We start from the raw sequence: 16,016 nt of genomic DNA, 5'->3' as shown, positions 1-16,016 counted from the left end.
ATAAAGGTTGTGAAATACCAGAATATTATTAATTTTAATTTAGCACTGCAATACTTCACATAATATGGGGCTTCTATAATATTAATGTAAAATTAGAATTAAACTGATGGACGAGTGTCTGTGAGCCATTAAAAATACTGTAATAACCAAACTGGACCAGAGGCAGAGAAGAGCACACCAGAATAAGCAGTACAACACACAGTTCTTTATTGTTAAAAACACAGCACAATCCTTCTATTTGTGCTTCTATCCAACAGAAGGGGTGACAGTTGTTTTAAACCCTTGTTGGATCTGGAAGCAGAAGAAGGGTCCTCGTTAGAAGAGAAAGTGCACTCATCAGTCAAGCCCTTAGAAAAGGTCAATCCATCGGCACAGTCGCTCTGGCCAACCTCGCACAATCCCGATCCAGAAGATTTACCTTGAGTTGTTGTGTTACATAAAATAGTAAACTGGTTCCAACAGATTTTGCTGTGGTACTGAAAAGGTACCGAGAACCGTAAAATGTTAATGGTATTGCTACCGAATACTGGAATTTTTGTATTGTGACAATCCTATTCTACACCGATACTCTTTCAGCCTCCGCACCCCCGAGCGATTACACAAACATTCCCTACATAGTTATCTTCAGGTGTGTCACCTGTGCACACTTATCACACTTATCAGAGAAATCGGAGGGCGGGGTAACTGTCATTGGCCAGTGGCCCATGCATATCAACTGTCACTAAAAATCAGTGGTAAAACGTGAGGAAATGCTAGATTTTTTATAGCTGGCAAAGTTAAAGTCTAATGAAATACATTGACATCTTATTTTTGTCCTTTCAAAAGTAACTGAATGCCCTGCTACATAGGCCTATATTAGCCTACAGTAATCGTAATTCTATTTAAAACATTAATGTACATGTACAATTATAATGTCATTATAACATATATATTTGTTTATATACACACTATAAATGCATATATTTGAAAATAATTCATTTTAAATTATTATAAAGATATATAGCTCATGCCTGGGTGAATAGTATTCGCTGAGTTCTGTTTAAGTTTAGAGACGTGCTCCCGAAAAAAAGTTCACGGTGACGGAGAGGCAGAAAGCACACCTTGTTTATTTTCTTTATTTTATAAAAGCACAATGTTTTGTTTCGATTGTAAGTGGACACATACAAAAATAGGCATTTAACAGTTTATTTTTTCATATTTCTTAAGTCTGTATGACCATAAATGATGGAGTATTTTAAGTCTATTTTTCTGCTATGTGAAAAAAATCCGGCAAAACTCGCCGGCGCGTTTGTCGACCTTAGAGGTGTAACAAAACTAAGGCAAGTAAAACGGTCAGGGTTACATTTTAGAGACACACACACACCTCTGAAGGGCTAGAAAAGTCCTCGGGACTTGGTACTGCATCACTCGCAAGACGCAACTTGGATTGGTGAACAAGGCCGAAGTCCACCATTCTCCAGTTCTCGAAGCTCTCTCGCTACAAAAATGCGTGCTACACACACATAGTTTAGATGTGTCCGTGGTCGATGGCCAACCAACCGCCCGCAGCCAGAGTCTAGCCCTGGCACTTAAACTTAATTTGCTCAGCTACTGCGCAATATCACAGTTTGATATGTCTGTCATTGGAAAGATCCACATGGTGTCTTCTCATAGGTGTCCAGTGTCTTCTCATAGGATAAGAAAACTCAGTCTCATGAATAATTAAGAGACACCGATGAGTCATCAAAGGACTCACAGTGCACTGCCACGTCACAGCCTGTGAAGTGGACATGATGAAGATTTTAAACCCGGAAGACCAAAATAGCGGAAAAAAACTCAAATTTAACCATTTTCCCCCTACTATTAAATCTAACAGATGCTAACATTGTCTTCAATGGTGTTCAACACACATACCTCTGTTAAAATCTCAGAAAATTGGGTTTGGGGTTTCATGACCCTTTAAAAGTAGACACTTTCTATAGACATATTTCATGTCTGTGTGACAATTTCGCTGAGTTTCGGTTTTATTATTGTGACGCCCTATGAAAGAACATTTTGTTCTCTTTCATCATCTCGTGTTCGAGATCCACCTATGGAAAGGGCATCCGTACCTGACCTCTGCAGAAGCATCCAATTGCACCAAGTCTGGCTAGACAGAAAGAAGCGTGCAGGCAATGCCAGGTAAGGCCCCACCCCCTTACCTGAGGGTGAGGCCTCCTGTGACGCCACCTTAAAGTTGCCGCAACCCAGTGTGTCGAACTCGGGCTTTCGGACTCAGATGGGGGACACGGTGACGATAACTTCTCTCTTCTGGGCTGACCAGCCCAATCCTGCGTTCCCCAAAGAGGACATCTTCGCGGGCAACCTCCCGCTTGTCGACGAACCGGCCAGTTCTGGTGATGACGACGACGCGGGCCTTCTCGGGGTCTCAGAGGACGAGGAGGCCATCCCGCCCTCTGGCGTTTCCCAGGCCAACGCCCCTGCGGCCTTGCCTCAGTCCTTCCTCTTGGAAGTGTGTGAGCGAGTGGCCGCTCGCCTCAACATTGAGTGGCCAGCTTACCAGGCGGAGAATTTGGACGACTTAGGCCAACAGCTGGACAAGAGATCCCCCTCACCCGTGCTGTAGAAGGAGATCATTACTGTTAATGACCTCGTCCTCCGTAACCCTTGTCAGGCCATCCAAACCTGCGGGCACTCCATGGCGCTTTCTGTGGTGGTAGAGCGCACGCTCTGGCTGAACCTGTCGGGCCTTCCTGAGAGTGAGAAAAGGCGCATCGCGGGCGCCCTGGTAGAGCCCGGCCGGGCTCTCTTTGGCCCCGCCGTCGCATTAATGCAGCGACGATGTGACGACAAGAAGGAAGATGAGGCCTTCAAGGTATGCCTTCCCAGGGAGGCGGCCCCACGCCATGCGGCCCCACGCCAGGCGCCCCCCTGCGCGTTTGCCTAACCCCCCTGTCTCAGGACGTAATTTCCATCAGGGTAAGGAAAGGCCCCCTAACAAACCCCAGCCACGACAGAGCAACCCATCCTCTGCTAAGCTCTGGGGGAAACCGACTCCTGCCGCGGCGGGAAAACCCTCGAACACTATCCACACCGACTCGAAACAGACTGCAGTTTGCTATGAAACCCCCGCATTTCAACGGCGTTCTCTCTTCACACACAGAGGAGAGTGCCGCACAAATTCTGAAAGAGGAAATATCTTCACTTCTAAACAAGGGAGCGATTCAGGTAGTGCCCCCCAATCTGATAAACCAGGGATTTTATTCCCGTTATTTCCTGGTCCCAAAGAAGGACGGCTCTCTCCGCCCTATCTTGGACCTCCGTGTGTTGAACAAACATTTGAGGAAATACAATTTCAGGATGTTAACTCATGGCTCGCTCACCCGCGCCATAAAACGGAACGACTGGTTCACATCGGTTGATCTGAAAGTTGCTTTCTTCCTCATAAGCATTTATCCACCACACAGGAAGTTTCTTCATTTTGCCTACCAAGGCACATGTTACGAATTCACAGTTCTCCCGTTTGGGCTCTCGTTATGCCAAAGGAGTTTCTCTCTGTGTGCGGAGGTGGGCTTAGCCATACATACATAGACGATTGGCTCATAATAGCTGAATCGAAGGAGAAAGTGTGTGCTCACACAAATCACATCTCTTGGGTTCAGGGTGAATGTGAACGAGCAATTTTTCACCCAGTCAGACTGTGATTTTCCTGGGCTTGGAGTTGAACTCAGTTTGCATGCTAGGGCGTCTCTCTCAAGAGCGCGTTCTCTTTCTAATGAACTGTCTGCCGCAGTTCAGAGAGGGGGCAAAAGTACAATATCGTACATGCCTCAGGCTGCAGGGTCTGATGGCTTCATCTATCCGGGTTTTGCCGCTGGGACTCATGAGAATGAGAGCGTTCATGAAATGGGTTTTGTCACCACATTTCAGCCCGTTACGCGATCTTTGCCGCTCTGTGACGCGCGCCTGCTCGGCAGCCCTGCGCCACTGGAAGAGCGCAGACTTTAACGCACAGGGAACCCCTCTGGGGACGGTTATGATGCGGAAAGTTGTGACGACAGAATGGGCAGAATGGTGAACGGTTTGTAGCCGAGCAGACTACATTCAGCGCACATAAATTATTTAGAGCTTATGACCATATGGAAAGCTCTGAATCATTTTCTGCCTTGTCTGCAGGGACATCGTGTACTCGTACGCTGCGACAATACCAGAACAGAGGTGCGGACCTGCTATCCAGGGTGAACCCAATTTATGGAGATTGGCGCCTGCACCCTCAGATAGTGGGTATGATATGGATGAGATTCAGACAGGCAACCGTAGATCTATTCGTCTCGCGCGAAAACCACCATTGTCCTATGTTCTTCTCGCTAAAGGACGTGGACGCACTGGCCCACCCATGGCCCAAAGTGCTGCTGTATGCTTTTCTCCCCTGTGCCTGGTAATTCGCACACTGGCCTGGGTGAGAGAGCAGGGCCTGTCTCTCATTCTGATAGCACCCAGGTGGCCCAAAGTACCATGGCTGGCGGAGATAATCCCTCTGTTATACGCACAGCCATGGCGCCTCCCTCTCCGCACAGACCTATTGTCCCAAGCGAACAGGGAGATTTATCACCCACACCCGGACAGGGTGGCTCTCTGGGCCTGGCCCGTGAGAGGATGAACCTAAACGCACTAGGGCATCCCCCATGTGTGGTTGCTACTATAAAGAACGCCAGGGCCGTTTCTACACGGTCCTTATACGGCTGTAAGTGGCAAGTGTTCGAAGGGTGGTGTGATGGCCATGGTCTCACATCTTAACAGTGTGCAGTTCCTGATATTTTGTGTTTTTGTAAAGCCTGATATTTTGTAAAGCCTGGCCTGATTTAGTCAACTCAAGTCAAGTCACCCGGGTTGCTTATTCATATAGTGCTTTTTTAGCCTAGAAATCTAGACGCACCCTAGCGGCAGCGAAAATTATTTCGCAGCCAGTGTGGTCTAGCAGCTCTCCATAGGCTTTTGAGCTGTAAAAAACAAAAACTGGTCAGGCCAATCACATCGTGTATAGAGTCGGCGGGCGGGCTTAACACAATGACGGCACAGTTCATGACGTTCCGCGTGATTTCCATAGGTGATTTTCCTGCTACTTGAAAACTGCTTGAAAACAATGAAGATGCAGCAGTCTTTCGAATCGGCTTTGGCCGCGACTCTGGAGGACTTGGAGTTAAGAGAACGTCACTTAAGTCATTCTTAAAAAAGGAAGATGTGTTCGGAGTTTTACCGACCTGATACGGCAAAAGTTTAATATATCAATTAGCTCCGCTGGTGGAAAAACGCATGGGACTCACTCATCCACAACCGTTCGTTGCTCTGGTTGGTTGTAGCGCTATCCTATTGCGTGCAGAGGGATTTTGAAAGGTAACCGTTTATCCCGCCCCTCGGATTGAGGCATGTCAATGGAGAGTTCCCAGACCTAACATCTTGATGTAGGTCTGGCATGCCAGGCTAGTGCTTTTTACAATACAGATTGTTTTAAAGCAGCTTAAGTGTCCCCAACTAAGCAATAAAGAGGCAAACCGTTCAGATCGCGTGATCATCAACTTCTGCGTTCGCACGTTGGCTGACGCTAAGCAGAGACAGACGCGCTCACAGCTGTCATATATCACAACTACTCAGTGTTTTCAACCACATTAAGGTTTATTGGTAACGCTTCCTTTTACAGTCCTGTTACCCATGTACTTACTATGTACTTATTATAGTAATTATAATTACTGGGTAATAACTAGGTACTAACCCTGAACCTACCCCTAAACCTACCCCTAACCCATGTACTTACCTTATATTAGCCAGTACTTTCTAGGTAAGTACACTGTAAGTACACGTAAGTACTGTACTGTAAAAGGAAGCGTTACCGGTTTATTTTAGGTTTCAGACATTTAAATACACATAAGTATTAGCAACAATACAATTATAGTTAGTAAAATACACAGTGATGTCTAGGAAGCAGTAATAATAGCCTAATCCATTCGATTATAAATTGATGACGTTTAGATACACATTGTGTAGGTAACTATGAAATTTACTCTATTCTTCTCTCACTTCACTGGCCACTTTCATGTATTTCGGGAGAAGTGGATGAATTGACGTGTTGTAGTCTAACGTTAAATCTGACAGATACAATTCTCTGAACTGCGGTGCGTAGGGCTATATGGTGCCCATTGTGAGTTATAGATCAACTAACATGATTCATGATTATTATAAAGGTTTCTTAAATGACAAAACACATTCACTTACATGTATTTAAAAATAAAAAATATCAGCCAAGGACTTAATGACATGTAACGCAACCAATAACGTTTTGTTCCGCGTCATGTTTAGTGTGAAAATGTAAAGTCGAAGTCACTTCAATAACAGACCGGCGTACATCTAATAAATGAATCATTCAAGAACGTTGTGCAAGTTTACTGCAACAATAGAGCCGCAAACTTCACATACTTTTGAAAATCCTGCATTCAGTTGATCCTGATGAGCGCTCATTGCCACAGTTGTAAACATGACGGTGTTCTTCTTCCACGAGGGGTTTCGTCACAGCATTTACGGTGATGCGCTCTAAAATAACGCTCACCTTGTGCAGGACATGCAATAAGTCAGGAGAGGTGTCGTATTTGGCCAGAGAAGGCGTGGTCACAGAAACATGTGGTTATTTCTGCGAAAGAATTGCTGAAATTTAAAGCTGGTTTGTAGCATATATGAATACAGACTACTTTGCTGTTAATAGGGCTACTGTAGCCTAACTGTTATTTAGTGTTTTTTTTAGTGTTAAATTATTGTAGTTGGGTTAGGTGTCCTAGGTTTTATTGTGAATTTGTGATTTTTATTTAGGCTACTTATATTTATATAATTAAGTATAGGGTACTTTAAAATTGTAATATATTGTAATATATTTGGCACCATTATCGGAAAAACCCCAAACTATACCCAACCTTAAGAATAATGGTACATCCAGTGTAACTGATGTAACTGATAAAGTGCAGTGCATGAGGTGTGTGTATCGTTTGTTGGTTTAACATTTGTTATTAATTCTAAATTTTCAGCATTATTTGTTTATCCCTCTGAACTATCATGATATTAATCTCAGTGCCTCATTGTCATGTCCAGGTCATGCTGAGCATCTGATTGTCTTCACCGACACAAAGATACCAGTGCTGAGCTGTTTCCAGTGGCCGTTTATCTGTTTATCTCTCTCTAAGATGAGTCTCTCAGAGAAACAGAGGTAAGACTGCGACTGTTTCCACAGAATCATTTTAAACACTACTGGAGTTTCAGGTTTGTCCTGTACAGAACAAAGCCTGATCAACAAGGAGTGTTTTCTCTCACCATTGCCATGTCAAATGCTGTGCAAATCAATTGAGAACTTCCAATAAATGGTTTTAGATTGTCGCAGGTTAAAATGACTTGAAACTGGTTTCATATTTAATTTACAGGAACATTTAGCACAGTTAAATATGTTTAATGTACCATACATGTAAAGTCCTCCTGTAACAACCCAGATTATAAAGTGTATTGTGTTTCGATTTAAAGGTGCACATTTAATGGATGTTAAATGTAAATCATGTGGAAACTTTAGTTAGAACTAGTCAAATATAGATGTCAAACAGGGCTTTATAGACAATGTCACAGTTAATAACTAACTTATGTTCAGAACTTCTACCATGACTGTAGATGTTTTGAGACTGTGATACTGTGAAATGTGATACTGTGATACTGGGACTGTGATATGATTCAAATCATACTAAAAATTAACATTGAAAGAAAAATATCTAGAAACAGTGGCGTGCACAGACCTCCGCTGGGGCAAATCTACATCTGGATTTTTTTTTTTTTTGTAATTTAGTGTTTTTATTTATTTTGAAAGAGTTTACAAAACATTTTGCAATATAAGAAAGAAAACTTATACGACTACTAATTCCCCCCTCCCCCCTCCCCCTCCTCCCCCTTCCCACACCCACCCCATTGCACTTCGGGACATTGAGCAGTATCCGAATAACAAGGGATAAAATAAAATACATACAGAGAAAGACTAATAAATTAACATTAATGATAACACCCATAAGTAGCTGCAGATTAAGTAACCAAAAACTTCTTGACTGTAGATATCCAGTTCTTCCACATCGAAATAGTCCTAGGGTTAGCGTGATTGGTCCGTGCCGAAGACAGCTCCATGTATAATATCTCCAATAAAGAGTGAAGCCAATGTTTAATAGAAAGATCATGCGGAGGTTTCCATCGTTGAACAAGTAACTTCTTTGCAGCGGTCATAGCAGCTAACCAGAATTTCCGTACTTTCTCACATAGAGGAAATTGAGAATTGTCATTTAACAATAAAATAACAGGATCTTTGGGGATACAAATCCTCGAAGCCTTGTACAAGACATCAAGCACCGCATCCCAGAATTTTTGCACATCTGGACAGTCCCACAGCATATGTACCAAAGTGTCCACACATCCCGGTCCACAGAAATTACAATACGGGTGGGGTGATAAACCCATTACATGTCGTATACGTGTGGTTAGATATGCCCTGTGAATAACTTTAAAATGAATGAATTGGTGGTTCGGGTTCGTGGATGCATGGAATGTATTGTCCCACACTGTATTCCATTCAATTGTCCTGTTAGAAACGTTCAGATCTAATATCCAAGCTCTAGCTTTAGAAAAATTATCTGCATTAAGATTTTGAAAGCAGAGATAAAAATATGAAACAATTCCTGTGTTTGGTGCGTTTGAGAACCAATTCACCACCGGGTGGGTATGAAGATTAATACCCCAAGGTACCTTATGGGCCTTTAACACGGCACGTAATTTGAAATATAAAAATAAAGTGTTCTGCGAAATATTAAATCTTTCTATTAAGTCACGAAATTCCAGAATTGAATCTTCCCCTTTTATGTCGTTTAACGTTAGAATACCTTTTGTAGACCAGGAAGGCTGTACGAAAGGTTGACCGCCAGAAAGTAAGTTCAGATTGTGCCAAATCGGAGTATGAGTGTGCCATAAAGTTTTAGATGCAAAACAGGCTTCAATCTTCTTGAATATTTGAAGAGTGTAGGAAATTATAGGACCATAATATAATGAGCATTTCCTGTGAGAAAGGCCTGAAAATAACAAATCTTGCAAACGAATTGGTAAAATGCGCTCTTTTTCTAATTGTTTCCATGAAGACTGTGAGCTCGAATCAAACCATTTCAAAACTGAGAGCAGGATAAAAGACCAGTGGTACCATTTAAAATTAGGGCAGCCCATTCCACCTTTTATTTAACACTCGACGAACGTTATCAGAAGCCAAACGACCCGTAATAAATCCTGATTGATCGGAGTCAATTAATTTTTGTATCACTGACTGTAGACGCCTGGCAATAACTTTAGCATACATTTTAACGTCATCGTTAATCAAGGAGATGGGCCTATAATTAGAACAGTCCGTATGATCTTTGCCGGGTTTAGGCATAACCGTGATTAGAGCTGTATTGAGATCTCTGTGAAAACGGCCTTTGAATATGGACTCATTTATAGTACGTAACCAGATATGGCCAAGTAGATCCCACAGCGACAGATATAAATCAACTGGTAAGCCATCGATTCCCGGGGACTTTCCTTTGTTTGAACTTAATAATGCGCAGTGTAATTCTTCTATGGTGATTTCAGATTCGAGGCTGTCAGCTTCCTCCTTTGAAAGTATGTTTAAGTTTAACTGATCAAAAAAATTATTTAACTGATCAGTACTGGGTTGCATTTCTGAAGAATATAATTTTTCGAAAAATGACATGAACGTTTTGTTAATGTCTGCGGGATGTGAGGTGAGACCATTTTTTGAACTCTGGATTGCTTGAATGTTAAAACGTCGCTCATGTTTTTTAAGAGTAAGCGCAAGGAGTCTACTCGGTCTGCTTCCATCTATGTAATATTTATGTTTTGTAATGTGCATTAAATACTCTGCTCTTCTTCGCAACAGATCGTTAAGTGCAACCCTTTCTACATGTAATTTTTGTTGTGTATCATTGGAAAATGTATTGCTTAATTCCCTTTCTAATTCCCCGCATCTTCTCTCTAACTTTGATATTTGTTCAAGATAATTTTTTTTAAGCTTAGCTGAAAAGGAAATAGCATTGTTCCTTAAAAACCCTTTGATGGAGGCCCATAGCATTTCCTGATTAGCAACAGAGTCCTGGTTTATACTGATAAATTCAATCAGTCCTGCTCTCAGTTGAGAAAGAAAGTCTTCATTTTGCAGTAAGAAAGTATTAAATCTCCATCGGGATGGTTTACAAGATGTATTAATCTGAAGATGTGCTAGTACAGCATTATGATCGGAAACACTTTGTGGTAGAAATTCAATATTGATTAGCCCTGAAAGTAACGGTGATGAAAGTAAAATATAATCAATTCTTGAAAATGATTTATGACTTGGGGAGAAATAGGTGTAGTCTTTGGCTGTTGGATTATGTAGTCGCCAAGCATCACATACATCTATATCTTTAATGAGCGATCTCAGCGCTGTAGAAGACTGGGCTTGTGCTACTGAAACTGAAGTATTAGAACGATCCAAAACTGTGTCGAGCACGGCATTCATATCAGATCCAATGATAATTGAATAGCCTTGGAGAGATAATATGGTTTTGGAGACATTTGGAAAGAAGGAGGCATCATAAGAGTTCGGAGCATAAATATTCACAAATGCCAACTTCTTTCCTTCTATTAACGTACAGCAATATGCAATTCTACCATTCTCATCCGAACCTGTGTGTTCAATAGTAAAGTTAGAATTACGTTTAAATAAAATGGTTACTCCCTTCTTCTTAGATTTACAGCTAGATGATACTATGGGGATATAATGCCTATTTTGCAGTCTTTTGGCATCCATGGCGGTCAGGTGGGTTTCCTGAAGAAATGCAACATCAACCTTTTTCCTGTGTAAAAGATCTAACACCCGTGTACGTTTAATAGGAGAGTTTAACCCCCTGACGTTAAAAGACAGCATGTTTATTTTAACCATAGTCTGTAGTAACCGGACACATAGAAATTAGCATGTAATAGTTAGAGCAAATTATTGAGTGTATCATTAAAGTTCCCCCTGTAATATGCCAAAATAAAAACAAAAAAAGTCCTGAGTGCTTTAAGCGCCTAAGCGTCCCCTCCCTCTCCCACCTTCCCCTTTTAGCAAACGTCTGTGGCGGTCGCGAGGCAATGTCTGAACACTATTAACCTTCTTAGCCCCCTATGGAATTAACATTTGAGGAGATTTAAATTAAAGAACAAAAATTTCAAAGTCAGAAGAACTGTCAAACATACACCATTCTCATAACTAGATTTTAAGGCAACCAGATTTAACTGAAGTCTAAGAAATGTAACTTAAGCCCCGTCTTTTCTGAACAGACAACGTCCAATTGTTAAACCAGACCTTCACAATTAGCCTAACTGTCTACCACCTGCACCATTTGAAAATTGAATTTTAAAAACTGAAAATTGTTTAACAAAATCCAATTATATGTAACGTAAATAATTTTTTACCATTTCACTTTGGTGAACTAAAATCCATACGCTGATAAAGAATTGGTCCTTGTATTGTGTAGGTTATTCAGCAAAAAAAGAACTCAAACGATGTCGCCTTAAGCAACCTAACGTTACTCCATTTCCTCCGGTGGCGGAAAGTTTAAGGATCTACGAGCAGATACTGATGCGTTAACATCAAGACCCTCGAGATATTTTTCAGCACTCTCCGGAGATTCAAACGAGTATTTCTGACCCTTGTGGGAGACTCTCAACGATGCTGGGTAGATTAGGAAAGTTTCTGCGCCTTTCTGGTGAAGCTTGAATCTCACGGTCGAAAAAGCCTTCCTCTTTTTTGCCGTCTCGTGACTGTAGTCCGCGTAGAATTCCAGGCGCGCTCCTCCGGGCAAAGTGGGTTTTGCTTTCCGGGCTCCTTGAAGGATGGCTTGCCTGTCAGGATAGCGGAGGAGCCGGAATATCAACGATCGTGGTTTTGGTGAGTTGGAACTCGAATACACTCGGTGAGCTCTATCGATCTCGATCAGACTTGAGCGCGCCGAAAGGTCGGGGATCCATTTAGGTAGCATTTTCTGTAGAAAACCGACCGGATCATCCCCTTCCATTCCAGTTGGTAGATTTACCAGGCGGACATTGTTGCGACGTGACCGGTCTTCGAGGTCATTGCATTTTCGTTGCATCTGTTCAAGCTGAGATAAGCAGAGGTTCGCATCTTTTTTAGTGTTGCGTAAACTGCCCTGAAGATTGTCCACTTTGGTTGTGATCGACGCCACATTTTTACTCAAGGAATCCATTTCCTCTTTCATCGCACGAAGAGCAGCGCTGTTTTCATTGATAAAGTCTTTGAACGGATTAAGGGCCGATTGTATTGCCTCTGTCAACATGCGGGAAACCATTTCGCGCATGGCCTCCTGTTGTGCTTCGATTGCATGGCTAACAATTGAGGCTACGTCGTCCTCGAGCGTTTTGAGTCGTTTGCAGCCCGCTGCCGATTTCTGCGGTGAACTCGATTTCTTAGTTGCCATACTTGAAATAAAACTTATACAGTTGTGACAAAATATGATAATCCTCAGCGTGAAAAAAAAAAAAAAACATTCAATTAGGAGGTTTTAGTCAGGAGCCTAGTGCTGTGCAGCCATCTTGCAGCGCGCGCCACCGGAACCTACATCTGGATTTTTTAAAGATTTTTTAAAATCAACATAAATGATGAGTAGATACACCATCATTCCTTCCAGAATGTGTTTTTCTCTTACCCTGGTTCACTATGGTAAGCCTTTTATAAGTGTTTATATTTTAGACGGGATGGTTTTCATAGGGAAATTGTGTACATGTGTCACTCGTCCATGTGTCTCTCGTCATATCCGTAAATAGAGAAAAGTTAAGAAAAGTCTGAGACGCTTAGTTCGGTCATGGTCATTGCAGTACAGAGCAGCTCATCTTTTACTGTGGGTGCCGTGGAGGAGGAACACGTCACTCCCGCAGTAGCCTTCACTCCAGAGCCTCTTCACAATATGGCCGCCACACCTCGAGTCTCCAGCCGTCATGGATATATTACGCTAGACTTTTCAGCCGTCATGGATGCACCCTGTAACAATGTTCAAGATTCAGGGAAGGAAGAGGACAGGGGCGGCTTGTGGAGACTGCGGGTCTTTATTGAAAACAAAAATAAACTGAACAAACTCAAGGTCGCGCACACAGCGCTATGTAATCGAACTCAATTCACTAGAATTATCTGTCACTCAAATCGATCCTTGCGCACTCCGCTCTCGACGTTCTTTTTAGTGATGGCAATTTCAAAACACTGCTTCATGAAGCTTCGAAGCCTTTACAAATCGTTTGTTCCGAATCAATGGTTCGGAGCGTGTATCGAACTGCCAGAGTCACATGACTTCAGTAAACGAGGCTTCATTACGTCATAACTGTTTCGAAACTTCAATGGTTCAGCGCTGGGGGCGATGATCTCTGTCAACTCATGATCATGAGGAGGCACTGAGAACCAATGAACACGTGTCTGTGGGTTTAACCTGATCTCTGATCAGTTTTATACATTTGTAGACTATTTAATTAGACATTAGTATAATTAAAATGAATAATGGTAGTTAATAATCTCTCATTGGCCTGTTTAGCTGAGCCATTCATAGAGCTAACAAAACAAACCCTGACAATTGACAAAAGAACATATAGACACTTGATAATCTTGTTAGATGATTAGATAATTGCATTTGAAAGATTTTACTTTCAATAAAACATTTGCAATAGATTTGTAAAAGGGTTTTTTCTGTATGTTTTGCCCGGACCATGGAGACAGGTGTCGGGGTGTTTCGAAGCCTCGACACAATACGGCACATTCGCTTCAACTGTTTCAGTGTTTCACGAAGCCTCGATCTGCCTCCACTAGTTATTTTAACTCTTTCCGCTGCTCTCAGCTGTTTGTCCGATCACCCACAGGTCTCCACTGGTCTCTCTCTCACGGCATCTCATTTCCTCTGGCTTTTATCGGTCTCCCCACGCCAATCACTGAAACAAGACACAGGTGTTTGTCCTTCACACTTAACCCACTCACGCCGCACCTGTCTCCCGCTCCTCTCTCCTGTCACAGACCTCGCTGAACCACACCCCCTGGCCTTGCCACACAGCCGTTACAGAACAACCTGTGTTTCATGTAATCATGTACTTTTTTATTGAAGTGGTTCCTGTGTTATTTTTGTAGTCTTTCTTGTTGATTAGTTTCCCCAGGTGTTTTTATTAGCCACTCCCCCATCTTGTTTAGCCTGTTTTCCTGTGTATATTTAGCCCTTGTTTCTCTTGTGCTTTGGTGTTCATGTGATCGGCTTGGATGTTCTTGTTTTCTCTGTGTGTTTTTTGGATTGCTACTGTTATCCTCGTTTGGACTATTTACCTGTTTCCCGGTCTGGATTATCAAAGTTTTTGTCTTTTATTATTAAAACTGTGTGTGCACAGTGGATTATAACCCGTTACAGATATAAATTACGGCTGTCAAAATTCATGTGTTAACAAACATGCTTAATTTTTTCAGTTTAAAGCAACTAAAACTTCTGTTTTTTATGTCATCCATTAGCTAGAGTTACATTATATGATCGCATTATTATTCTTTCAAGTGCTTTTAAATCATTCAATTGCGATGAGGCCCAAACGAGAGCTCACTGGTGCACTGTCTGTGAATCTCCTGTCTGTATGACACTATATGAGCAGCATTAATAAAGCCCCAGTCTTACAGATCATTACCTAAAAAAAGTTGTTTTAGGGTTTAGTTACCCTTTAAAGCTGCCGTCGGCAACATTTTTTTGATCATATTCAGTGAAATCGACACTATAATCTGACAGAACAACATAAATAAAGTGGTTTTAACAAAAAACCCGAGCTTCTAACTCCACCTGGAGCGTGTTATTTGTTTTGCAAAAATCCACCGCTCCCGGTTCATCATGTCCAATCAGCGCAAGGGGGTGTGAGATCTGACTGTCAATCACAGATCGGGCACACGCCACCCCTCGCGCACGTTACAATCACATGCACACGCCTGAAGTTCGCGGAAGTTCGCGCAGTAACGAAGAGTGATGGCGGAAAATCAAGTACGCTCATTTAGAGTATAAATGACGTTAGCAATTGCAATCTATCGTTAGATTAGCCAGGACAGCATACCTCCAAATACTCCATGGTGTTGATGGATGCTGATGAGACGGGCGCGTTCCAGGGCTCTCAAGTTTTGAAGACAGGTAAGAGTGACACCCAGCCGACGGGGGGTTGGATACATTTTTGTCATTGGTTGTTGCGTTAAATCTTACCCAGATACAATAGTGCTATTTTCTGATTGGCTATTGTGTAGCTCGACGAACAACACCAGAGGAAACACGCTTGATTCATGCCGGTTCCACAGTGAGAGCGGCGCGGCCAGAGTTTTGGGCGCTGCGGCATATTAAATATATTTCAAATAGTTTTTCAGCGTGAGAAAAACAATGTGTGGCGGGAGAGCGTGACAAAAGACCGAAATGAGTGACTGTCAAGCTCAATGCGTGACACTTGAGAGCCCTGGCGTTCACTGAAAATCTGGTGCACATGCACGCACTGACGAGCATGAACTGGATGGGAGGGTATCCGTTGATAGTGGGGGAGGGGCAGGAGAGTTGTAAACATTCAAAATTTTCCTGAATCCACTCAATCTGCCAGACTTGCCAACTGGAGCTTTAAGTCCAGTTTGGCGCTATTTGACAGTGCATGCACGCGCTTCTGACGTAGGCCTACGCCAGGAATACATTTTTGTATGACCCTCCAAAATGATTGTGAAAAAAGGCATGACCCTCCCCGATAATTTATTGATTACTTCTGTACTGGTTTGCGCTTGGCAAAGATATCAGATATCTCTATGCCTAGTAGACCTACACCAAACGTTCATTAAAAAGGCTCCTGTACAGGGCTGTACAGTGTGACATATATCTACGAAAAGATTGGTCTGTGGGATGAATAAATGTACCACTGTA

The 16,016-nt window shown here is 42.4% G+C and overlaps 1 protein-coding gene across 1 annotated transcript in view; it reads left to right on the top strand.

The window, feature by feature from the left end:
- Positions 1 to 6,508: 6,508 nt before the first annotated feature.
- Positions 6,509 to 16,016, top strand: part of LOC130076441 (protein NLRC5-like) — a 195,469-nt gene continuing 185,961 nt past the window's right edge. The window contains exons 1-2 of the mRNA XM_056241518.1: positions 6,509 to 6,554; positions 7,114 to 7,228. Coding sequence (XP_056097493.1) covers positions 6,509 to 6,554; positions 7,114 to 7,228 — 161 coding nt within the window. The remainder of the gene's footprint in view (positions 6,555 to 7,113; positions 7,229 to 16,016) is intronic.

Source organism: Rhinichthys klamathensis, unplaced genomic scaffold (genome assembly GCF_029890125.1).
Source record: "Rhinichthys klamathensis goyatoka isolate OS25496 unplaced genomic scaffold, OSU_Roscu_1.1 h1tg000652l_1, whole genome shotgun sequence".
NCBI lineage: Eukaryota > Metazoa > Chordata > Actinopteri > Cypriniformes > Leuciscidae > Rhinichthys > Rhinichthys klamathensis.
This window is presented reverse-complemented; position numbering and strand designations above follow the sequence as displayed.